Source organism: Engystomops pustulosus, chromosome 2, assembly GCF_040894005.1.
Source record: "Engystomops pustulosus chromosome 2, aEngPut4.maternal, whole genome shotgun sequence".
NCBI classification, from domain to species: domain Eukaryota; kingdom Metazoa; phylum Chordata; class Amphibia; order Anura; family Leptodactylidae; genus Engystomops; species Engystomops pustulosus.
In genome coordinates, this window is record NC_092412.1 from 171,118,255 (window position 1) to 171,145,423 (window position 27,169).

The 27,169-nt window shown below is 46.4% G+C and overlaps 1 protein-coding gene across 9 annotated transcripts in view; it reads right to left on the reverse strand.

The window, feature by feature from the left end:
* The window catches only part of DCAF6 (DDB1 and CUL4 associated factor 6), a 737,604-nt gene that overhangs the window by 385,070 nt on the left and 325,365 nt on the right, over nt 1-27,169 (reverse strand). For all 9 annotated transcript variants that reach the window (XM_072137281.1, XM_072137275.1, XM_072137278.1 and 6 more), the window contains one exon: nt 1,932-2,043. In XM_072137281.1, coding sequence (XP_071993382.1) covers nt 1,932-2,043 — 112 coding nt within the window. The remainder of the gene's footprint in view (nt 1-1,931; nt 2,044-27,169) is intronic.

Sequence of the window (27,169 nt, forward strand, 5' to 3'; positions counted from 1 at the left end):
CCTTACTTCATCTAACCGGTGAGTGCTACTGCTTTTTTCTACTTAAGTACATTTGTTTATCCTGGCTGGAAGTTGAACACCACCGAGGATCTACACTCACCGGCCACTTTATTAGGTACACCATGCTAGTAACGGGTTGGACCCCCTTTTGCCTTCAGAACTGCCTCAATTCTTCGTGGCATAGATTCAACAAGGTGCTGGAAGCATTCCTCAGAGATTTTGGTCCACATTGACATGATGGCATCACACAGTTGCCGCAGATTAGTCGGCTGCACATCCATGATGCGAATCTCCCGTTCCACCACATCCCAAAGATGCTCTATTGGATTGAGATCTGGTGACTGTGGAGGCCATTTGAGTACAGTGAACTCATTGTCATGTTCAAGAAACCAGTCTGAGATGATTCCAGCTTTATGACATGGCGCATTATCCTGCTGAAAGTAGCATCAGATGTTGGGTACATTGTGGTCATAAAGGGATGGACATGGTCAGGAACAATACTCAGGTAGGCTGTGGCGTTGCAACGAAGCTCAATTGGTACCAAGGGGCCCAAAGAGTGGCAAGAAAATATTCCCCACACCATGACACCACCACCACCAGCCTGAACCGTTGATACAAGGCAGGATGGATCCATGCTTTCATGTTGTTGACGCCAAATTCTGACCCTACCATCCGAATGTCGCAGCAGAAATCGAGACTCATCAGACCAGGCAACGTTTTTCCAATCTTCTACTGTCCAATTTCGATGAGCTTGTGCAAATTGTAGCCTCAGTTTCCTGTTCTTAGCTGAAAGGAGTGGCACCCGGTGTGGTCTTCTGCTGCTGTAGCCCATCTGCCTCAAAGTTGGACGTACTGTGCGTTCAGAGATGCTCTTCTGCCTACCTTGGTTGTAACGGGTGGTGATTTGAGTCACTGTTGCCTTTCTATCAGCTCGAACCAGTCTGCCCATTCTCCTCTGATCTCTGGCATCAACAAGGCATTTCCGCCCACAGAACTGCCGCTCACTGGATGTTTTTTCTTTTTCGGACCATTTTCTGTAAACCCTAGAGATGGTTGTGCGTGAAAATCCCAGTAGATCAGCAGTTTCTGAAATACTCAGACCAGCCCTTCTGGCACCAACAACCATGCCATGTTCAAAGGCACTCAAATCACCTTTCTTCCCCATACTGATGCTCGGTTTGAACTGCAGGAGATTGTCTTGAACATGTCTACATGCCTAAATGCACTGAGTTGCCGTCATGTGATTTGCTGATTAGAAATTAAGTGTTAACGAGCAGTTGGACAGGTGTACCTAATAAAGTGGCCGGTGAGTGTATATATATCACCTGCCATTTGCTGCTGTGTTTCCCGTTGCCATTTGTTGGGTCCGAGGAGATTGATGGAAGGTGTATTCGCTGTGCCTCAGTGATTTTCTATGTTGACTTAAGAGGTAATAATGTTTCAACCAGACTCTTTCCACTGAATGCCAAAAAATGCTTTCTCCAGTAAGGAGGGGGAAACAAGCCATACAGGTAGGGGAACAGACAGGTGTATATGTTACAAAGAGTGCAACTGCCATACAGTTTGATGTAGGTTTTAAAGGGGTTTTCCAATATCCCTATCCTGTGGATTGGGAAAAAATGTGTCAGTTTGCTGAGATACAAACAATATACTTGTCTAGATATACCTGGACAAATGTAAAGTAAATTTCCATTTGGGAGGGAGTGTGAACAGGGGTACAACATGATAAGGGGAGAAATAATTATTCATTTCTGATGTAGATATATTCCAACATTTTATATATGCTTCCCTTTGGATTTAATTACTGATTTTAGGAAAGTTTCTATGCAAGCATAATATAAGTTTACTTATCCCTATAGACATCATTAAAGCTATAAAATATTAAGATCATAAATAAAATGTATCATATCATAGAAGATATTGTACTTTACCATTCATCTGTAAAGTCTAGCCTTATTGTACTTGTAGTAGTTCCTTCTGTACTGTATTGTAATTGTAATACAGGCTCACTTGTCTCAGCTTCAGGACTTAATTTGGAATTTTCTGTAAAACATAAAATGAAATAGTCAACAAGCAACATTTCTAAGCTAATGGAACCCAACCATATACTGCTTCTGACGGGGCAGTATGATCCGGGTCCCCCGGGCACTCAGCCCAAACATGGCAGCGTTTGTGAGGGTCAAAGTAATGATTATGTGTCCATAATAATTATATGCTTTATGATTGTATACATGTACACTTTGCCCTATATTTTTGTACACTGTTTGTTATGAAATACAGAGCTTTTCCCTTAAACTAGTTTTAACCAGACATGCAACTGTCAGCGAAACTCAAGTCTCATGATCAAAAAGCAGATGTTTGTTAAGAATAGCACCAGCATCCAGACTAGCGGTCGATTTCCTAACCAACGGTGACTGGAAATTCCCCTAGCATAGCAACTAAGGCCTAGTTTTGAGGACCAATCAGCAGGGGTCGGAGGCCAGACATATATGCTTAGCTATCACCAATTGTAATGATTCTAATATATGTAACCACACCTCTTTGTATGAATATAAAAAGTTGTGTATCAGGAAATAAAGGTTAGTTCAGTTCTCTTTTCTGCATGGCAAGTTAAGAGCATGAGCTGAGACAACACAGAGTCTGTCTTCTCTTACTAAGTGCACACATGCTCCCCTAATTTGGAGTGTCTGAGAGAAGAGTGTATTGGCGGTTTTGCGCTGCCCCGTCAAATGGTGCCGAAACCCGGGAAATCCAGGGGACCCAGCTCAGCTGATACCGTTCACCCGAGGACCCGAGCCAGAGGACGGGGGACGAACGCTTGTTCACACCAATAGAGGACCACGGCCTCACTGAGTCACGGTAAGTTAATGCATATCATATATGTGTTGAACTTCCCTGTGACCATTGGTGTGGAATAAGTTAGTAGCCTCTGATACTCTTCGGGTCTAAGGGCTAATTGTCTGAGTGGTGAGACTGACATAACGGTGATCACTGAGCTACTTTTAGAACTGATACATAGTGACACATTACTGCGTGTGTCACTGAATCACCACGCCTCATTCTCTCAGACACTGAGTCAGACCTCTAGGGAGAAAGTGAAAGCAGAAGTTTCACTGTGACGTATAGCTTCTCTGCCCCCTCCTATAGAAGTTCGGGAGGAAGTTTGTAGACTAAGAATAGTACAAATTGACATCCTCTGTTCCGGGGACATTGGGTATTAGTTACAAAATACGTGTCCGGGATTGTTTTTATTATTTTACACGGGAGAAGGAGAGGGAATTAAGGTGGTCTAGGTTAGAGACCGGGAAATTAGCATTGGCTCATTAGGAGACCTGCTGGCTGAGGTACCGAGGGAGTGCAGCTTTTGGGAGAAGTGGCCCTAACGGGTGTGTGGTCAGGGTTCTGTTAGTGTAGGGATTTTGTTATTTTACTGACACACAATGGTGACCCGGGACCCCTGCATCGAGTGAGTAGCTACACCGACGTGTATCTCGTTTGGAACATGATGTTGGGTGTGTTTAAGAAAGCTCACACACTCTCGGAGGGGGCAGAGACCGCAGTTAGACTTGACTTTGTCGAAAAAAGGAAGGAAGTATGTTACTAATTGTGTAAGTATGTATGTATGTATGTAAGTATGTTACTGTGTGGAAGCAGATTCTAACAACAAGCCGAGGCCAGTTAGAAGATAAGGGCATATTGGAAGCCGCTCAGGCTCACTACAGAGTGGCCAGGGCATTGCAGGATGAAGGATGGTTAGAAGTGCGGGGAGGAACAGGTGGTTCAGAAGAAGCGGAAGTATTGTACGGATATGTGAAGCTTTCTGATAGAGATGTGAAATGCGGAACCAAAATGTGCCCAGCCACTGCCCTATAATGGCGGCCAACACGGTCCGGAAGGGTGGACCTGTAGAGTGTAAAGATGTAAGTAGACAGAAGGTTGTTGAGTAAAAGTAGGACTGATGGAAAAGTGCAAGTTGATATAATGGACATAAGGGCTGGTAGCATGTGCTGAAAAGAAAAGTAGTAGAAGGTTTGAAAGTTTTGGGATGTGTTAAAGGATCTGATGATTGTACAAGTGAGGAAAAGAAAAAAAAAAAAAAACTTGATCACATTTGAACAGACACTTAGAGCCTCTGGCTTTGACAGATGGACACCAGGACAGAGTGACAGGAATCCTTTAGAGTGCCCATTGAGAAAGCGACAGGCGATAAGGGACATTTCAGAGATTTTGATGTGGAGAGAATTTGAGAAAAAGAGATTTTATTCCATGATGGCTAAATTTCTCCATAGCTGCTTGCAATCTGTGTCTGAGAACTGGTCTTGAAGCGATCTGTGCTGTGCTTAGGAGAGAACAGACAGTGACTTTGCAAGTGCAAGTTTACAAACGGGGGGGGGGGGGGGGCACAGAGGGAACTCACTGTGATCGATCCCGGAGGAGCCCAGCTCAAGGAGGCGTGCTTCCACTTGCTGGGAGGAGACATTGCTGAGGTGACTAAAGTGAGTGGCCATATTCTAATAGGGGGGCGGTAACTAACGAGGACGTTAGCAAGTACATCCCCCCAGACAGCTTCTCTCATTGTCAAACCCTCCCCTGCTAGCCCAGTGATGATTTTAACCCCAGAAAGAACAGACAGATACATGTAGGATGGTCTATGACCTCCAAGCTGCCAATGAGTGTCCTGACCCAAGGACAGCCCAAGCATCTGAGCAAAGGCCAGACAGCTCAGACTCCAGTGTGCACTCCTGATCCCCCAGGATACACTGATAAGGTGCACAGCTCTGAACCCTTCATTCTATCGCCAGTCTTCCAGGATTCAGAGAGGATGGGGGGAGGGTGATTAACCCAGATGTTGAGTTTTTTGGTCTGCAGGAGAAGACAGACGGTTCTACACTGGATATACAGTGGTCAGTGGTGCACATGAGGTAGTACAAGCAGAACCACTCCCTCCACACAGGTCAGCACAGGAGGTGAAGTGACGGCACTCAGGGAAGTGCTACAGCTGGTGGAAGGTAAAAAGGCAAACATCTATACTCAAGGTGTAGTCCTGGGGTCTAAACACGACTATGAACCCATATGGAAGGCTAGAGATTTCCTCACCTCTGCAGGGACCCCTTTTAAGCATGGCACGCTGGTTAAAGAGCTCATGGATGCTCTCTTCCACAAGAGGTGGGGATAGTAAAAGTAAAAGCACACACAATTTGGTAACTCCACAAGCCAAGGACAAGTATGTGGCTGACAGGGTGGCGAAGGCAGCTGCACAGATGGAGCCCAGAGACTGTCCTGAAGTCTCAGCGGTGAGTTCTGAGCTAAAAGTTTGATCCACAGGTGTTCCAGTCCCTGGTCACCCGAGAGTCATCAGAAGAGAAGGAAGTGTGGAGGAAAGCTGGAGCCCAGATGCCGATGGACCTGGATGCTGGGAGAGAGGGTGTGCCTGCCCAGAGCCCTGCACCCGACAGTAAGTCAAGTAGCCCACGGACAAACACACATATCCAAAATGGCCATGCTAGTGCTCATAAACCGCAAGTGGTTTGTCCCGGGCATTACTACCCCTGTCACTAGACTAGTGAAAGCCTTTATAGTCTGTGCCCGCCACAACCCGGGTAAGGTGGTAAAGACCCAACAGAAGGTGACACCCAAGCCGCTGTATCCCTTCCAAAGACTGCAGATGGATTTTATCCAGCTACCAAAAAGTGGTACGTAGGAATACGTGCTTGTGTGCATTGATCTCTTTCCAGGGTGGCCAGAAGCTTCTCCCATGACCAAGGCTACTGCCAGAGCTGCAGCCAAGAAGTTAGTGAGTGAGATTTTTCTGCAGGTTTGGACTTCCAGAGACCATAGAGTCCGGTTGCAAAACCCACTTCACTGGACAGGTAAAGACCTGAAACCTTGTCCCATCTGGGTGTAGAACAGGCGAACAGAAAGATGGGATTGTCCCCCTTTGAAGTACTTTTTGGCTGTGCACCCAGACTAGGCCCCTACTTCCCACAGAGCCTATAGCTGATGGCAGGAAACTAGGTGGAACCTACCACACAGTTGAGCCAGGCCTTGGAAAAGGTCCGCAAAAGTGTTTCTGATTCCTTTTTCAGATCCAGACAGAGACCTCAGGACGCATAACCTGAAGCCTGGAGACTACATGGTGGTAAAGAGACACCAGAGGAGATTCTGGAGCCTCGCTACGATGGTCCTTTCCAAGTCCTGCTGACCAGTGCCACGTCTGTGAAGCAGGGGGGAAGCCAGCAAGCTTCCACGCTTTCTTTTGCAAACTTAATTATTCTTCCTGCTAGCTGGTCTCTTCTGACTGACTGTATGCTCAGGGACACCCCAACCATGAGTATTATTGTATCTATAGGGCTGACCAGGATGACTCCAGGGTAGGAGACTTTACCTATGGTCGGTGCAACAAGACAATGACCTTCTTTAACATTGACAGCACAGGTAACCCTGTATTAGCAGTGTCTGGTGTATACAGGATTTGTGGGGATAAGAGAGTCAGGTCAGGCCTAGAGGCTGAGAAGGTGAGTGTACGGTGATAAAACTTGTGCATTCCTTCCTCGTGATCCCCAAGGATAAGTTTGATCAGACACATAAAGGAAAGATAGAGAATCCCAAATGATTCTGGAGGAGAGAAGCACCTAGATGACAACATTTATATAGATACAGTGGGAGCACCAAGGGGGGGTCCCAGATGAGTACAAGGCCCACAATCAGATATGGGCAGGTCTAGAGTCCATTATTCCCCAGAGAGCTATGAGCAAAGATGTTGGTTGGGTTAACTGTTTTTATTGTAATCAACAGAGATTTGTGAATTATATCCGAGATGCTTTCCAGACCCGCATGGCTTTGGACATGACCCTTGCTGAGAAGGGAGGAGTCTGTAAGATGGTGGGAGTGGCTTGTTGCATGTACATCCTGGATGACATCGCCCTCATGGATCCATTACCCATGCTCGTGAAAAGATTTATGGACTGTCCAGGGAACTCAAGAGAAACTCTGGGGTGGACACTTTGTCCTTCACTTTGTGGTTGGGGGATTGGAAGGGTTTCCTGTAAGTGGGGGTGATATTGGGGATTGTGATTTTGCTCTTGTCACTTATTGCGCGTTGTGTGGTCCCCCTCATCAAGTCCACCATGTCCCAGATGGCCGTCCATGCGGTTAGAACCACGACAGGAGAAGTGCTCGGAGTGGAGGATGATGCTGCCTGTTGGAGAACCAGCCTGTTTACAAACCTATGAACTAGGGGAACTCAGTGATGTGATTTGAGTGTGCAGACCTGTAACTGGCCTCTGGGGGATCTGGTGAAGAGTTAACAAGTCCAGCAGGTAAGGGCTTAGCCTACCTGTGGGTACCTGGAGCTTGAGGAGGTCGCTCGGGATGGAATTACAGGTCAGCAGAGCTCAAAAGGGGGGAATTGTTGGTGATATATTCCTCTACGGCGGACATCTTGAGCAAGAGAACTAAAACGGCATTACAGCTCCGTCCTGGGGTGTGGGGTGTATGTTGCCCACTCAGCAGGTATAGAGTTAAATGTTTTAATTCAGCTATTTTTCTTATTTAAACTGTTATCCTTGGCATTTTTACTGTCCTTCGGCCTCTGTTATTTGTTTTGAAGAATGACCCTGGATATGATACTTGCAGAAAAGGGCGGAGTGGGTGGGATGATGGCAGCAATAAAAAGATCACTAATTTAGCAGCAGCCGTCTGGCTTTGGTCACTAAAATTAAGTTTACCATCCACCAAATTCCCCAAGTCCTTTTCAGCTCCAGTTTTACCAAGTAATTGACTGTTTAGAACATAATTATACTTTTTGTTTCCCTGGCCCAAGTGCATAACTTTACATTTATCTACATTAAACCTCATCAACCATTTCTCTGCCCACTCCTCAAGCTTCCACAAATCCCTCTGTAATGCTAAACTATCTACCTCAGTATTTATTACTTTATACAGCTTAGTATCATCTGCAAATATTGAAACTTGACTGTGTAAACCCACTAAAGGTCATTAATAAAAATATTAAAAAGAAGTGGCCCCAATACTGACCCCTGTGGCACTCCACTGGTAACATCAACCCAATCTGAGAATGTGCCATTAATGACGACCCTCTGTTTTCTATCACTAAGCCAATTACTTACCCAAATACACAGATTTTCCCCTATTCCCAGCAGTCTCATTTTATATACCAACCTTTTTTTTTTTTTAAACTCAGTTTTATTAAAATTCACAATCATCGGTTACAAGAAAAGTGTCGCACATTTGTTACAGCAAGTAGGTGTGTACAAATACAATTGCATACAATTACATGTAGCACTGCTACTGATTGTGAATCATGTCTGTTACAGAGAAAACAACACAGTGAAACTTCCTAACAACATGCTGCTAAAAACATTTGTATGTATATTCCAGTCAGATAAGCATGAAAGACAATTGGGAAGACCCAGTTTCCGGGTGAAATATCTGAAATATCTGAGTGGGCACATCTTGGGGGTTTGTACTGAACAGTCCTTCAGCCTCCATCTTAAATTGTACAATTATACAACCCTCCCCCGTCAAACCCTGTTTCCAGCATCAATTGCCATGTCTCTGGGTAGTGATGGATGAGTCACACCATCTATCCCACACTTTATGAAATTTTGCAGGACACTTCCTATGCTTATTTATCACTTTTTCATAGGGCACTATTGTGTTCACCAGACCTTTCCACATGTTGCACGTGGGGGGTCTGGGATACATCCACGGCAATACAGTGGCTTTCCTGGCTAAAAATAAGGTTTCCCTCAAGAACACCCTTTCATGGTGTGTCCAGACTTCCTCATCCAATATGCCGAATAGACATGAATCTATAGTGTGGGGTATGGGCTTTTCCAGAACCGTTGAGAGCATAGTTAGGACCTCCTTTTAGTATCTTTGTAGAATCAAGCAATCCCATATCATATGATAAAAGTCAGCGGGTGACTGTCTACATCTGTGACATTCAGGGGAGGGAATTCGCTTCATTTTAAATAACCTAAGGGGAGTCAGGTAGCTCTGATGAATAATATGCAATTGTATCATTCTATTATTTATAGCAGGTGATACAAAGAGGTGCGACTGACACAACTCTTCCAACTGTTCTTCATCCAGAGTGGGCATTAGGGATTTCCACTTTTCCAGAGCCTGCAGGGGAGTGGAGGATGCTTTAGCATTAATCAGGTGTGAGTAAATCAAAGAAATAAGGCCTGCAGGGCCCTGGGATCGTATCACCCCAATTAGAGGGTATTTGGTGACATATAGATCAGGGTCTGGGAACTGTGCAGCTAAGGCATGGCGGATCTGGAGGTACCTGTAAAATTGTCTGTGGGGGATATCGTGCCTTTCCCGCAAGTAATCGAAGGTTACCAGGACATTATTATTATACAAATTTTCGAGGGTCTTAACCCCTATACCCGACCAGAAGTGACTCTCATTCAATTCTACAAGGTGTGCCAGTGTATTATTTCCCCATAATGGGGTTTGTGCTATAACTCCCTCGGGAGGGGTAATCTTTTTTGCTGCCTGCCACACTTTACGCGCAGCATGATGTACCGGTAGGAGTTTTCCCTCATGAGTTAAAGCCCTCAAGTACTTCCCATAGGGATTGGAGGTTCAAGTATGAGGCTAGATGTTGTCTGTAGGGTCAGTAGTATCAGTGTTTAGCCAGGGACCCAAATACTTCAGCTGACCTGCTAAATAGTATACAAAAATATTTGGCAGTGCTATCCTGGCGTGTATCTTAGGTCGCTGCAATTTTGCCAGCTGAAGCTTGGCTCTGGACTGTCCCCATATAAACTTAATTAGAAGGGAGTCCAGGGTTTTAAAAAAGGATTGAGGAATGGGGACATATACATGCTGTAGCGCACATAGAGGCATTTAATTCTGACGGGTACTGATAGAGGAAGACCTGACCAAACCTTGAATTTATCACTGAACAATGGTATGAGAGGGTCTACATTCATGGCCAGAGCACTAGCCGGTTCTTTGGTCAAAATTATACCCAAGTACCTAAAACTAGTGGAGACTCGTAGATTCGAGATGCTTTGGGGTCCATCATCCCTCTCAGGTGACAGGTACATTAGGTATGACTTGGTCCAATTGATATCCATTAAGAACAATAGCTGCGCTGGGACACGCATAGAGCAGTGACACCCACTTGATAAATACTTGCCCAAAACCAAATCTCTCCAGCGTAGATAACAAGTATGGCCATTCTACCGAATCAAATGCCTTGGCAGCGTCCAGCGACGCCAAGGCTCAATCTTCCTCTCTAGCTACTCCAATTTGGGTCAAAATCTGTGCCCGTCTGAGATTGTCAGACGTGCTCCGTCCCGGCATGAAACCTGCCTGATCAGAGTGCACCAGGCTGATAATTACTTTATTAAGCCTGCTGGCCAACACTCTGGTAAGAAGCTTATAGTCCGAATTTAAGAGAGATATGGGTCTGTAAGACCCACACTCTACCGGGTCTTTATCGGGTTTTAGAATAAGGACTATATTTGCCTCGTAGAAGGCCGGTGGCAGCACTCCCTTTTCAAGAGAAAGTTTGAGTACCTCCAGGAGGGCAGGCAACAAATGATCTTGATATTGCACCAGCACTTCCAGAGGCAAGCCGTCAGGACCAGCAGCTTTCCCCTTGGCCATACCCGATAGAGCCTCTTGTAGCACTGTAAGGGTAATTGGAGCATCTAGTACCTGTTGCTGTTCCGTTGTCATTCTGGGGAATGTCAGTTCTCCTAAGTATTCCCGTAATTCGGCCTGAGTTTTATGATTATGGGAGCTATACAGGTGGCTATAAAAATCTTTAAAAGTTGTCAGTATTGTTGCATTATCCGTATAGATAATACTGTCTGGGCCTTTTACCCTAAGAATCGCCAGCGAGGCATTATTCTGATGAATGAGGTGGGCCAACATGCTACTGGACTGATTTCCCTGCTCAAAATATTTTGCTGGGTGAAAAATGTGCGTCATCTCTGTTTGTCATATAAGCAGTGCATGTACTGTCTCCCTGCCTTAAGCCATATACCTTTTATGTGGCACGGTGTCAAATGCCTTTGAAAAGTCCAGATATTCAACATCCACAGCGACCCCCAGATCCAGTCTTGAACTTACCTCCTCGTAGAAACCAATCAGATTAGTCTGGCAGGATCGATCTCTCATAAACCCATGCTGACGCTGGGTTATAAGGTTGTGCACAGTGAGATATTCCAGGATAGCATCTCTAACAAACCCCTCAAATATTTTCCCCACCACAGAAGTTAGACTCACAGGTCTGTAGTTTCCAGGATCGCTTTTTGATTAGGTTAGTGCTGGGAAATTAACCTGAGTGCCGCAAGGGCCTGTTGGGTTGACGACTCAGTGAAGCTCCCCTCTCCCACCACATGGACAGCCTACAGGAAAGATGAACTTTAGCGAAGTGTAGGGAAAAGCTCAGTATTTAGGGGGGAATTGTGAGGGTCAAAGTAATGATTATGTGTCCATAATAATTATATGCTTTATGATTGTATACATGTACACTTTGCCCTATATTTTTGTACACTGTTTGTTATGAAATACAGAGCTTTTCCCTTAAACTAGTTTTAACCAGACATGCAACTGTCAGCGAAACTCAAGTCTCATGATCAAAAAGCAGATGTTTGTTAAGAATAGCACCAGCATCCAGACTAGCGGTCGATTTCCTAACCAACGGTGACTGGAAATTCCCCTAGCATAGCAACTAAGGCCTAGTTTTGAGGACCAATCAGCAGGGGTCGGAGGCCAGACATATATGCTTAGCTATCACCAATTGTAATGATTCTAATATATGTAACCACACCTCTTTGTATGAATATAAAAAGTTGTGTATCAGGAAATAAAGGTTAGTTCAGTTCTCTTTTCTGCATGGCAAGTTAAGAGCATGAGCGGAGACAACACAGAACCTGAGTCTGTCTTCTCTTACTAAGTGCACACATGCTCCCCTAATTTGGAGTGTCTGAGAGAAGAGTGTTTTGGCGGTTTTGCGCTGCCCCGTCACTTCCACTGTGCCATAACTCTTTTTCTTCTTAAAATCAACAATGATTGTCTGATTATATTATTATCTTTTCTCTATCTAAAGCTAAACTTATGGTTACCATCACTTATTACCCGACCTAAACCAGTTATTTCCATTTGAGAGTGAGATACTACAAAAACATCTTGGCATGTCCAATGTCTCTGGGTTATTTCAGATTAAGGCTTTTCCTCTCCTTCCTAAATTGCACACTCAAGCCAACTGCACTCAAGATGTTTTGCAAAAATATCCTCTTTCCTGTAGAAGATACAAAAGGAAGGGGGTTCACAAAATTTTTCTTTAACCCCTTACAAGCCACTTTATAGCTTAAAGTGTAACTGTAAAGTTATAATGATTTTACCACATTATTATATGTGATTATCCCTTTAGAAACAAAGGGAACAATGCCTACTTTGCTCATCATTTTCTTTCCAAAGTTATGGCATTTTCTGTTCTGAAAATGTTTTGCAAAACAATTTATCACCAGAGTTGAAGTTGGCGGAGATCAATGTGTGTCTGTCTATGCCCTCAAGCTGAGGCCAGTTAGCTTGCCCACAGATCCCATGATGCCTTGTGTTCTCTCGCAAAGTAATTTAACATTTAATTCATTTAGTTTCCCACAAGTAAATCCACTGAACACTGCACAGTGCACATACAGGATGTATATGGTGACTAGCCTGGCAGCTTCCATCACATGGAGAAGCAGGAAACATGTATTAAAAGTGGAGAAAATCCAAGTAAACCAGTTACATGAAGTGTATAGCCTGTGATGTGTGAGCACTAAGGGTTAATAGCTTCTCTGCACAGATCTGATACTGTCTATGACAAGGTGGGGGATTGGTTGCAGCATGAGGTGCAGAAAGAGACACAGAAAGTTCTGTAGAATCATAGACTAGAATGGAGGGACTGATAGGGAACAAGAGAGATCTTGTACCTCACTATTCTATGCAGGAGACATCCGTATCCACAGTCTTGTAACACATCCAGCTCTGCTAGATACACAGAGAGAGAGCTCTGTCACATGACCTCCTCCCCTGTGAGCAAGGAACAGCAGCCCCTCCCCTACAAGGAGTCCGTACAGTTTGTTGATTTGTTTATAGGACGGACTCCAGGGCTTGTCAGCACAGGGAGAGGAAGCAGCCACTTCAGCACTCAGATTATCTGAGGGGTATAGAAACTGCTGGATTTAGGTAATAAAGATAATAGGTAAAGTTGTTTTACATCCCAAGAGCTATTGATTTGTGGAAAAAATAACCTTTACAGTTACTCTTTAAGGGCTCTTTCACACAAACGGATAATTTCTCCAGTCCTGTATTTCTGTGCTGTGTGCATCTGTATATAGGTCACGTTTTTCATCTAAATGTGCACATGTCACTGTATCAGTACCCTATCCCGTATACAGTGGGTTGACAAATGATGGCTTCTTCAATACTACACACATATATGGCAGCATATGGTGCACAACTGTATGCAGCACATATGCAACACAAATGTAAACGTTCCCATAGACTTTTATGGGGCATAAATAGGACATGCTCTACCTGTATGGAAACGGTACAGCACTGCTAGCATATGGTATTTTTCAAATGTTAGGCTATATTCACACGAACGTATGGGGGACGTATATACGGCCGACGTATATACGGCCGATATACGTCCCCCATACACTCCTATGGGCGCACGGCACCCTACGGGAGCGGTACGGTGCAGCACACGTGCGGCACCGTACCGTTCCGTACCCGGGAAAAAGATAGGACTTGTCCTATCTTTTCCCGTAATACGGGGCCGTGCGCCATAGGTTGCTATGGAGAGGGGCGGGGGTGAGCAGAGCTCACCTCCTCCTCCTCTCCCCGTACACTGCCGTTGCCCGCTACGGTACGGTACGGGCGGGCAACGGCAGTGTGAATATAGCCTAAGTGTTAAAAAAGGCTAAGGCTCAGCCCAATTTTTTGTAATCTGACATGCCTTGATTTGTAAAACACTATGATGATGTAATGATGTAAAACACTATGATATGATGTTGCGGTATAAAGATTATTATTTTATGCGTCACTTTATATGGTTATAGCTTTTGATCATTTTAAAGGGGTGTTCTCATCTAGGCATTCACATTTAATTTAATGTGTCTACCATATATAGAAATTTCTTCTATTGCACGTTTTTAAGAAAAGTGTACCTAAGTGAGGATAATTTCCCATAAATGTTTCCACATTTTCCCTTAGAAACCAGATAAAAAGACCACCATCGTGATCTTTCAGCAATTGCAAGACATGCACTATTGTGGTGCTGGACCACCTTGATGCAGTGTGCATTACCACAGGACGACTGTGTGCAATTCAGTAACTTATTGGGCATTTCCAGAGCCGGGATGAGGGGTAGGCAAGGGTAGGCATGGGTAGGCAATTTCCTATGGTGCTATCCTAGCCTCGCATCCAGGCGCATCATTGCGGCCACCAGTAGCAATCAGCAGTATGTGTATCTTTAAGATACACATACTGCTGACTGCTGTACGCAGCCAGCATCCTCTATGCTCCAGGCACGCAGCTGCTGATGCCATTGTTTTGGGGCTGGCACCGTCTGGGTCATAGAGTGAGAAGACACCAGCGACGCATGACAGAGAATGAGCTTTCATTGGCTACAGGCTGGCTATATACTACAGTTGGGTGCTGGATGCCTATATTCTACAGGGGGGCCAGGCTGGCTATATACTACAGGGGGAGCAGGCTGGCTTTATACCACAGGGAGGGTCAGGCTGGCTATATACTACAGGGGGAGCAGGCAGGCTAATTACTACCGGGGGGTAGGCTGGCTGTGTACTTCAGGGGGGCAGGTGCAAAAATTCTAGAGGGGCCAGTTTGGCTATGTTCTACAGAAAGAGCAGTTTGGCTATATACTACAGGGGGCAGGCTAGCTATGTACTATGGGGGGCTGGCTATATACTACAGGGGGCAGGCTGGCTATATACTGCAAGGGGGGGGGAGATGGCCATATACTACAGGGGGGGCAAGATGGCCATATACTACAGGGGTGGGGCAAGATGGCCATATACTACAGGGGGAGGCAAGATGGCCATATACTACAGGGGGCAGGCTGGCTATGTACTATGGGGGGGCTGGCTATATACTACGGGGGCAGGCTGGCTATATACTGCAGGGGGGGCAAGATGGCCATATACTACAGGGGGGGGCAAGATGGCCATATACTACAGGGGGGGGCAAGATGGCCATATACTAAAGGGGGGGCAAGATGGCCATATACAACAGGGGGGGCAAGATGGCCATATACAACAGGGGGGGGGCAAGATGGCCATATACAACAGGGGGGGGCAAGATGGCCATATACTACAGGAGGCAGGCTGGCTTTATACTACAGGAAGGCAGGCTGGTTATATACTACCGGAAGGTAGGCTGGGTGGCTATTTACTACAGGAAGGTAGGCTGGTTATATACTACACAGGTCTTCGCTGGCTATATACTACAGGAGGGAGGTTGGCTATATACTACAGTGGGGAAGGCTCCCTATATAGTTCAGAGGGCAGGCTGGCTACACATTACGGGGGGGCAGGCTGGCTATATACTAAAGGGGGGCAGGCTGGCTAAATACTACAGGGGCGCAGGCTGGCTATATACTATCGGGCTGGCTCTCTATATATTACAGAGGCGACAGGCTGGCTATATAGTACAGGGGGGCAGGCTGGCTATATACTCGGGGGCTAGGGGAATGGCTGGCTATATACTAAGGGGCTAGCTATATATATATATATATATATATATATATATATATATATATATATATATATATATATACATACACAAACATATTGGCTGGATAAATGCTGAGGGCATGGGCTAACTATATACTGGGGAAGTGTGCTGGGGCTATAGGATTAATGAGGGGAAATTATATGGTAGTATATATTATAGTATATTTATGCGTCACAGTGTATTATGTGTATACACTTAGCTGTTAACAAAAGGTTTGCAGTTTATCCAAGCATGTATGAAAAAATATCGGCATTCAGGGTCTTTCCATATGGTGGCAGGGGGGGGGGGCTAGATGGCCATATACTAAAGGGGGGGCAAGATGGCCATATACTACAGGAGGGGGCAAGATGGCCATATACAACAGGGGGAAGGCTGGCTTTATACCACAGGAAGGCAGGCTGGTTATATACTACCGGAAGGTAGGCTGGCTGGCTATATACTACAGGAAGGTAGGCTGGTTATATACTACACGGGTGTTCGCTGGCTATATACTACAGGAGGGAGGTTGGCTATATACTACAGTGGGGAAGGCTCCCTATATAGTTCAGAGGGTAGGCTGGCTACACATTACAGGGGTGGCAGGCTGACTATATACTACAGGGGGGCAGGCTAGCTATATACTGGAGGGATGTCAGGCTGGCTATATACTAAAGGGGGGCAGGCTGGCTATATACTACAGGGGGGCAGGCTGGCTATATACTACAGGGGGGCAGGCTGGCTATATACTATCGGGCTGGCTCTCTATATACTACAGAGGCGACAGGCTGGCTATATAGTACAGGGGGGGCAGGCTGGCTATATACTCGGGGGCTAGGGGAATGGCTGGCTATATACTAAGGGGCTAGCTATATATATATATATATATATATATATATATATATATATATATATATACATATATATATGTATACACACACATATTGGCTGGCTATATGCTGAGGGCATGGGCTACCTATATACTGGGGAAGTGTGCTGGGGCTATCGGATTAATGAGGGGAAATTATATGGTAGTATACAGTATATTATAGTATATTTATGCGTCACAGTGTATTATGTGTATACACTTAGCTGTTAACAAAATTTTTGCAGTTTATCCAAGCATGTATGAAATGTATCGGCCTTCAGGGTCTTTCCATATGGTGGCAGGCTCCCACCGCACCACGCGGTAAACCATAAATGACACACCCCTAGAATAAGATGTATGGGTTGCATGACATGCCCACTGTATCCGAGGCTTTTGCAAAGTTGTGGTGGTGTGGGTCGTAAGGTGTGTCTCCTGAAGGCACATTAAGTGTTGAGAGCAAAGTCTCATATAAGCAAAGATAATGTGGAGTTTCATGGCCTCCCCCAACCCCCTCACATCCCACGACAGTAAGTTTACTTACAGTGACAACCGCAGGTTTTCATCGCCGCAGTGACCTCCGCAGCATGTATATGCGGGAGTTGGCGTCAGTAGGCGAGGTAAAGAAATGGGAGCGCTCCTCATAGATAATCCAGAGTTGTGTGGGGGATGACATGCTTTATTGTATATGCATCACTCTAAGTCGCTTCTTCACTCCCATAAAGGATGCCCCAGTTTTCTGCAGGGTGGCCTGTAGTAATTAGTCACAGTCCTTGTTGCTAAGTATCACGGCAAGCATGGGGCGCGGTGGTGCTCCCGGTATAGGTGGTCTTCCCGGTACTCTGAGGGCCCTCTTAATAGTGAAGGAGGTAAATAGTTTGACATCTGGCAGCAAGTCTTTCAGCCGGGCTTCCATAAATGCCACCGATTCCCGGCCTTCGGCTCTCTCCGGTCGGCCTAAACTGAGGAGGTTATTCCAGTGCAGCCGGTTTTCAATGTCGTCTGATCGCTGCATTGAGCAGCCACCCGCTCCAGGGACTGTAGCTGACCAGGGACTGGGGCTGAGGAGTCCTCAAGCTGCTATATACAGGTCTTCGTCTCTCTCACCCGCTCCCTGAGCTTCTGCATATCATGCCATAGCAGGCCCACATCCAACTTTATCTCCTCGATCCTTGTGGTCAGCGAGGTTGTGGATTCATGAATTGCTGCAAGTAGCTGTTGTGACACCTCTTGGAGAGTAGGCTCGTGGTCATCATCTAGCAAATCTGCATCTGCACTCTCCAGCCTAAGGGACGCTGCCAGCGATCGAGTGGCGGGAACCGGAGCACAATGTGAGTCGGAGTGCCGCTCATGTCGGCAGCTAGCCACGCCCCCCTCCCTGAAATAACTTTTAAGGACCTTCTACCTACCTCTTACTTTGTCATTAGTGCCAATGTTGACCATGGCCGCTGGTTCCTCACCAGCCCCTCCCAGTAATCTGTCAACCCGATCCGCAACATGCCGAACCAATGCAGATTGCCCTGTCTGTTCCACCAATAACAGAATCTCCCACTAGCAGCACCTGTCTGGCCTTGTCTGTGCTCCCATTACCCTTCTTACTGGAGCAGTAATTCATCAATATAGGCAGCATGGTGGCTCAGTGATTAGTTCTACAGCCTTGCAACGCTGGGGTCCTGGCTACAGCCTTGCAATGCTGGGGTCCTGGGTGCAGGGGCGGACTGGCCATTTGACCCACCGGGAGAAATCCTGGTTGGCCGATGAGTCTGGGGCGGTCCGGGGCCGGTCGGGGGCTGGTGGGCCCGGTTGAAAAAAAAAACAAACAGCTACATACCTTTCCAGCGTTTCACCGAAGCTCCGCAGCGCTGCTACACTCAGGGCGGCTGTGACAGCTCTGTGGGTGCCGGCGTCGCAGGGAATATGACGTCCGCACTCAATGAGCTGTCACCGCCGGCCGGAGTGTAGCAGCGCTGCGGAGCTTCGGGGATCGCTGAAAAGGTGAAAAGCTGTTGTATTAATTTAATGTGCCGGGTAGGCTGACTTTATAGAAGGCAGGCTGCATATTGGGGGGGCTGCCAGGTTGAAAACTTAGGGGGCCGCCAGGCTGTATACTTGGGGGGGAGGGCTTTCTGACTATGTACTGGGGGGGGGATGGTGTCTGGTTATCTACAGGGGGGCTGGCTGTATACTGGGGGTACTGGCTGGCAATATACAGGGGGGCTGGCTGTATACTAGGGGGGGGCTGGCAGTGGTATATGGCATAGTAGTTATATGCCTGTACATAAGGGCAGTATTACAGTAACTATATTAAGTGTATTATAGTAGTTATATTCTTGTACATAGGGGCAGTATTATAGTAGTTATATTCTTGTACATAGGGGGAAGTATTATAGTAGTTATATCCTTGTACATAGGGGGCAGTATTATAGCAGTTATATTCCTATACATAGGGGCAGTATCTTAGCAGCTATATTCTTGTACATAGGGGGCAATTTTTATTAGTAAAAACAAACAAAAATTTACATTACATTCTTGTCAGAATGAAAAATAAAACAATTATTTAACAAAGATCAAACACATCAGCAAAATAATGAATTTAGAGTAACTTCAAATTAAAAAAGTCCATCACTGGTAATAAGGGAGAAAAAGAAATAAACAGAATTCCATGACATATAATCCATCACTGTAGATTTATGTTCTCCCATAACCGAACATTCTCACTCTTTTTCCTGAACTCTAATGATTGGATCCACCTCAGCTCTGATAGTATCTGTGTGACTGCGGTCATGGGCTGAAAGGACTCACTATGGACAGACACTCTGGTCCTGGTGTGCCAGTGGTAGTATTTAGTTACCGTGATGATCAGGTACATGGTCCCCCTGTCGATGCCGGCTACCTGTGGTGTCACCCCATAGATTATGTCCGGGTAGGTCAGAGACTGCAGTCTTGGTATCCTAAGCCTGCGGGACACCTCCTGCCATATCCGCCTCCCTCCCTGGCACTCGGTAATGAAGTGCTGCATCGTCTCCTCCTGCTGACAACCCAAGGGGCACATACTGTCTGAGACACTTAAAAACTTTAAATTACCCCTAACAAAAAGCTTCCCGTGCAGTGATAGCCAAGCAATGTCGAATAGTTTTGCAGGAAGCCTAGGACTATTGAGGAGCTTCAGACTTTTCTGCAATGTGGCCGTTGTGCAGTCCCTCAGAGCTGGCTGTAAAGTATAAAAGGTCCTACAGACACTCATATAAAGGTCCTTCCTGGTCTTACTCTCCAGATAGGTCTTATTTATTCTCCACTTTTTCACACACCGGAGACCATACTCCAGATACTGGGGGAGGAAGCCAGGAGTCCACCGACCCCTCTTGAGACTGCCGCCTCGCACCCAAGACTCTGCAAAAGGCAATATCCAGTCCCTGACACTACTTACCCACAGGAGACCATTGTTTGAGTCCAGGCTTCCAAATTTAACTTTCAGAAACATGGAGTCAAAAAAGACCCTTGGATTTAACATATCCAGCCCACCCTCTCTCCTCTGTAGGTAGGTGATCCCTCTTTTTACTGGGTTCAACCTGTTCCCCCATAAAAGTTGGAAGAACAGGCTAAAGAGCCTAGCGGAGAAAGATTCTGGCAATGGAAAGACGACAGAGACGTAGAGGAAGACAGGGACCAGGTAAGTCTTCATCAGAGTAACCCTTTCTCTATAGGTCAGCCTCCAGTTCTTCCATCGCTGAACCTTTGCATTTCCGGCTTCCAATTTCTCTTCCCAATTTAGTTTGGCATTATCTTCCCTCCCAAATTTAACCCCAAGAATCTTAATATGGGTGGAGGCCTTGGCAAACTGCGGTAGATCAAAGCCAGGAGCAGTATCCAATGTCCAGAAAGCCTGACTCTTCTCAAGGTTCACCAGAGACCCCTGAGTAACTTCTGATGGCTGCAGATAACATCTCCACCTCATGAGGTCCAGATATCACCACAGTCACATCATCCGCGTAGGCGACTAACTTCAAAGGCAAGCAACGGGGGACCGGCACCCCCTGAAAATCACACCGCTGCAGTGACCGCAGAAACAAGTCTATGGCAAACACATACAGCAGTGGACTCAGGGGGCAGCCCTGTCGCACCCCCGCCTCTACTTCAAAAGTGTCCCCCTGCCAACCATTGATCAGAGGAAAGCTCTTCGCCTCTCTATAAAGTTCTCAGCCAATCTATAAATTGTCCCGGAATACCGTACTTTGACAAAGTTGCCCATAGATAATCGTGATCAACCCTGTCAAAGGCTTTAGCCTGGTCCAGACCTACAACATATCTCCCACACCTCTGGACTTTACATCTCTCAAACATCTCCCTTATGGAGATGACTGCTCCAGAGATGTTCCGCCCTATTACTGTGCCGTACTGAGAGCCTGACAACAGTGCCGGGGACAAACAGACTAACCTAGAAAACAGAATTTTTGCCAAAATCTTCCGGTCAACATTCAAGAGGGCGATCGGCCTCCAGTTCTTGATGTCACTAGGCTCCTTACCTTTGGACAGCAGAATAAGGGAGGACACTCTCATGGATGGAGGCATCAGGTGATTTTCTAGACAATTTGTAAGCACATCCACAAGGATCGGGGCTAAGAGGTCTTTAAACTTTTTATAAAATTCAGCTGTTATACCATCAGGACCTGGTGCCTTCTTCAGATGTAACTTATCAATGGCCTCTTTAACCTCCTCCTCTGTTATTCCTGCTGTCAAAGGAGAAAAGTCCAAATCTTTAGTGTCAGGACCTGGAGTTGCCTCCAAGAATTGAGCCATTTTCTCTTTATCCAAAACCTTCTTCTGAAATAATTCAGCATAGTAGGATCTCACCACCCCCAGGATACCCTCCCGAGATTCCTGTAAAACTCCCTGGGAGTCAGTGAGACCTGTGATCGATTTTTTTGCCACACGTTCCCGGCAATTTTCATATGGATCTGGAACCCCCAGAGTCCCGTAATCCCGTTCTACAACAAGAGACGTGTAGCGGCTGTACTGATACTGCTTTATCTCAGATTTCAGTCGGTCAATCTTTTGTTTGTCCCCCCCCTCCCGCCGAATAAAGTGACTCCAATTCTTTCCGCAGCCTGAGATACTGGCTGTACTTACTCTTACCCTTCTTCACTGACAGTCTCTTTAAGAGGGACCTGATCTCCTCCTTGACGTTCTCCCACCAGTCAGATATGTTGTCATAGAAGTCCTGTCTCTGGAGCTGGTCCTGAAAAAGGGAGTGAACACAATTCTGGACACAGACATCATCCAGGATGCTGGAATTAAGCCTCCATAACCCCCGACCAATATCAGAGCGGTTAGAGGCTCCCATACAAAAAAATAACGCCAGGTGATCAGAATATGGGACAACTCTCTCGCTCATCCCACAAACAGTCTCCGAGGGACTCACAAACGCCATATCTATCCTACTGCTCCTGTCAGCACATGTGTAGGTGTACTTGGGTTTCCTGCCACCCAGGGTAAACACATCACATAGATGGGCCTGTGATATGATGCTCTTTAGGACTTTGGAGTCTCTGACCACTGCTCTGCCAGAGGACCTGTCACCTGATGTCAAAGTAACATTAAAGTCACCCGCCATCATCACAGGGATTGAGGTAAATAGATATTGTTTTACCTCATTGAACAGCTGGATTCTCTCTGTCACTGTCTGTGGGCCATAGATGTTGATCAGCCGGAGCTGCCTACCATGGATGGTCACCTCTAGCACCAGACACCTCCCCATAGCGACCTCCGTCAGCCTGTGCAGCGTCACAGCCTGTGCAGCCTGTGCTCCGTCAGCGTCTGTGGTGTTAAACAGTATGGCGACCCCGGCGTACGGCTCCACAGCCAGTGACCAGTAAGAAGGACCAGACCGCCACTCACGCTCAGCCTCACGGAGATGCCCTAAGGTGGTCAGACGGGTCTCCTGCAGGAAGATGATATCAGCGTCCAGATATCTCAGGTGGTCATACACGGCGTGTCTAGTCCTTCTTACTTTAATACTGTTAACATTGCATCATAAGGAAACAGAAAAACAGAGCAGCGACCCCCATCATCATGAGTCAGAGTCAGATTCCCTCTGCCTACCACCAGTCTCCATGTCTGACAGGGGGTCTCCAGCTTTAGAAGAAGGGGGCTTTTTTTTTGTTGGAGGGTCTCCTGTATCCCCGTCACACTCATTATCGATGCGTTCTAACTCACGCTCAAAATCTCCATCTGACTCTGATAAGACATCATATCTATTTGAAAGGACCATGACCCTGGCATCACCACTGGCTTTTTTCATGGTCTTAGACCCTGCACCATACTCTGTCTCAGGCTTACGTGAGGATTTGTCTTTTTTCTTTCTTTTGTTCTTTTTGGCCTCCTCATATTCGGTAGTAGATGTTATAGAGGCTGCTGCCTGAGGCTGGTCCTGAGTGACAACCTCCATATTCTGCTGAGTGCGGACTGCTCTCTGAGGTTCTGGCGCAGTATCACCTGACTCCTGCTGTACCTCCTGCCTAGTTAGTACTAGACCTGACATCAAGGCCTCCTCCTCTAAGGCGTCTGCCTCCTGTACTATCTCGTCATCAGAGAAATCCCTGGCGATGTTATGCCAGGCCTCCGGGCAATCCTTGTGTGGGTGGCCCATCTCTCCGCAGAGGTTACATCTGACCATCTCACAGGTGGCACTGAGATGGCCGACCTCCCCGCACAGGTTGCACTTTACTACTGTGCATACTTTGGCCACGTGAGCGATCTTACCGCATCTAAAACACTTTCTCGGCTGCCCGGGATAGAAGCAGACGCCTTTCTCTCTGCCTATGAAGAAGCTGTTGGGGAGGTGCAGGGTGATGTTATTATACTGGCGTAACTTCACCAGAACCTTCCACCCTCCAGTCCAGATACCGTCGGCGTCTCTGTTCTTAGTGAGGTCAGACACCAGATCACAATGGCGCCTGAGCCACACCAGAATATCCTGAGGGGGAACAGACTCGTTCCAGAAGATGACATTAACCACCACAGTACCTGGCCTGGATATGGGGACAAACGTGAACTTACACCAGCCCTCAGTGTCCCTGAACCGGGGGAGTTTATCCCAGAACCTGTCCAGACTAGACATGAGCTTAAAGCTGACATCGTAGCCCTGTCTGTCTGGAAGGTTGATGACCGCCAGGATATCATCAGGCGTGAACCCCATCTGGCGGCACAGGAGATCCCGCACCACAAACCTCCTATCTGGGAGATCTTCCTTAGCGCCTCTGTTCTTAAAGCGCACCACGTTCCTCCTCTTAAACGCCTGCCCGGAGTATTGTGCACTGGAGGTAAAGGAGGGAGCGCCGCGGCTCCAGGCATTTCTAGGAGGCTCTTGACGGGGTTCACTCTGGCTATTAGGGGGAGGGTCTAATCTAGGGGGATCTGACTTATTTGGGGGGCTTGATGTTAGAGGGGGGAAATCACATACATCATCCTGTACAACCCCCTGCGCCCCATCCACCTCTATGCTATTATTAGATGGTTGCATATCCCAGACAGACTGAGGGTCCCCTCCATCCCCCAACCCCTCAGGTTCATCAGAATGTCCCCCAGTCTCGGTCACAGCAGCACAGTTCTCCTGGGACAGTGCATCAGTCTGACACACAGAGGAAAATGCTTTGTCTTGCTGCTGTGCAGTCACTGCTGGGACTTGTTGTACCACATCCTCATGCTCCTTCTCAGTGACTGTTGCAGAGGTCTGCGGCTGATCCTGCGACTGTCCCTTTTGGAAGGAGAAACTAGCGGGTTTCAGTACAGGTGTTGTAACACGGGGCGCATCTGGGATCTTGGGTCTGGGGTCACAGCTCTGCTTCTGTTGTGAGAAACGCTCCCTATTCCGATATGTCTCAGCCAGGGGTCCCATCTTCTCCAGAACACAGTCCATGTCCCTCACCACCTGTGCCAGCTCTATGCTCAGTGAGTGCAGCTTGGTATCATACAGTCTCTTACTCTCTGGATGTGCAGTTTTCAGGTTATACATACAGTCTATCTGCATCTGCAGCATTTCCTTATGGTGGCTAAGCTCCCCCATCCTTCTTACCAGTCCTGGGATCTCCTCTGCTAGCCTCAGCTCAGGCGCTCGTACGGTCTCCTTCCCCTGCTGTGCTGGTCGGGGTGCTGCTCCAGGTGGTTTTGGAGCACCCGTCTCCTTTGCAGCTCCAGTCTTTCTGCCTGCAGTGGCAGAGCTTGAGGCCTGTTCACACTGTGCAGGGACACTCAGCGGCTTAGCTGTAGATCTTGTGCGGCCTGTGCAGGCCATGCTGGACACCACATCCTTCTGCTGTAAGTTCTCTTGCAGGGTTTGCCTCTCCAGGGACGTTCTTCTCTGTCTGGGTGCAGGAGTGGGGGGCTGTGCACCTGCTGCTCGTCCTGCACTCACCACCTGTGCTGCTCCATGCTGGCCGGGCCTGGGACTCACTTGCATCATTACTTCACTCACTTTGTTTTCTTGTATCTTCTTTACAACAACCATATTCTGCTGACTTTCTTCCTTACAAATGACTCTGGGATTTCCATCCCTTGTAGAAATTGTATGGGAGTTTTCTCCCGGTGTAGGCCTGGAAGCCTGGGCCTTGCTTGGGGAATCTCCCCACCCAGGGTGGCCCCGCCCTGGGCTCGCTCCAGACATCAGGGGACTCAGGAGCTCACACTGCACACAACCTCTCAGCAAGGGGGCAGTATTATAGTAGTTATATTCTAGTACATAGGGGGCAGTATTATAGTAGTTATATTCTTGTACATAGGGGCAGTATTATAGTAGTTATATTCTTGTACATATGGGGCAGTATTATAGCAGTTATATTCTTGTACATAGGGGGCAGTATTATAGCAGTTATAAAGTAGAAATAACAAAGGAAAAAATGCAGTGGTAAATGTTCACCCGTGAGTTTGTAGAAAGCTTGTGTATGCCGTGCATAAATGGTTTGGTTGCTGGTTAAAAGCACGTGAAATGAAAATGAATGAAAAATTATGTCCATCGGCAGCAGACGAAAAAAGTCAGTGGCTGGTAAAAAAAGGCTTTATTGAAAAAACAATGGTTAAAACAAGGACTCCATGGTAGCGGGTAACGCGTTTCAGACCTTAGAGAGCGGGTCCTTAGTCATACCTAAGAGGTAAAGCAATGAACTGGTATTTAACCGGTTCGCGACCGCCCGCTGTGTATTCACGGCGGCGTTCGCGTTCCGATGCATGGAGAGGGCTCGCGGGCCGAGCCCTCTCCATAGCCTGTAAGTCTCTGCTGCATATTGCAGCAAAGGCTTACCGGTAACACCCGCGATTGGTGCCGGCACCGATCGCGGGTGTTTTCTCGCTTTGCCGGCGGCTTCAAACAGATGGCGACGCATGGGCGCCGCCATCTTTCCGAGGATCGCCGCTCCCCGTGACGTCATCGGGGAGCGGCGATCCGTCTCCATGGTTGCTTCGGGTCTCACAAAGACCCGAAGCTACTTCGGGTTAACCCATTCATTACAATGTGCTATCAGCACATTGTAATGTATAAGGAGTAAAATCCCCATATACTGCCATACTGTGGTATGGCAGTGTGTGGTAGGATCGATCAGACAACCTAGGGTTAAAGTACCCTAGGGAGTCTGAAAAATAGTAAAAATAAAAAAAAAGTTAAAAAAAATATATAATAAAAAAAACCTAAAAATTCAAATCACCCCCCTTTTCCTAGAACTGATATAAATAAACAGTAAAAATCATAAACACATTAGGTATCGCCGCGTCCGAAAATGCCCGATCTATCAAAATATAATAACTGTTTTTCACTGCGTTTAAACCCGTAACAGAAAATCGCGTCCAAAGTCAAAACTGGCACTTTTTTGCCATTTAAAAAAAAATTTAAAATTCTATAAAAAGTGATCAAAAGGTCGTACAGTCCTAAAAATAATATCTTTGAAAACATCATCAAAAGTCGCAAAAGATGACACCACCCTCAACTCCATACAACGAAGTAAGGAAAAGTTATAAGCACAAGAAGACGGCAAAATAAAAAAAAAATTTTGTTCATAAGGTTTTAATTTTTGTAAATGTATGAAACCATTATAAAACCTATACAAATTTGGTATCCCTGTAATCGTACTGACCCAAAGAATAAATTAGATGCATCATTTGTGGCGTGAAGTGAAAGCCGTAATATCCAAGCCCACAAGAATACGACACAAATGCGTTTTTTCACCATTTTCACTGCATTTGGAATTTTTTTCCCGCTTCCCAGTACATGGCATGGAATATTCAATGCAATCACTATGAAGTGCAATTTGTTACGCAAAAAATGAGCCGTCACATAGCTTTTTACGTGTAAAAATAAAAAAGTTATAGATTTTTGAAGGTGGGGAGTGAAAAATGGAAATGAAAAAACGGGAAAGGGCCCGGTCCTTAACCGGTTAAAGGAAAAGGAAGTAAACCAATGAGGGTTACGCCTCTTCAATACTCAGTAACAGGTGATGATATTCAAATGAACACAGGCACAGAATATACAAAAGATGCAAAACGTAT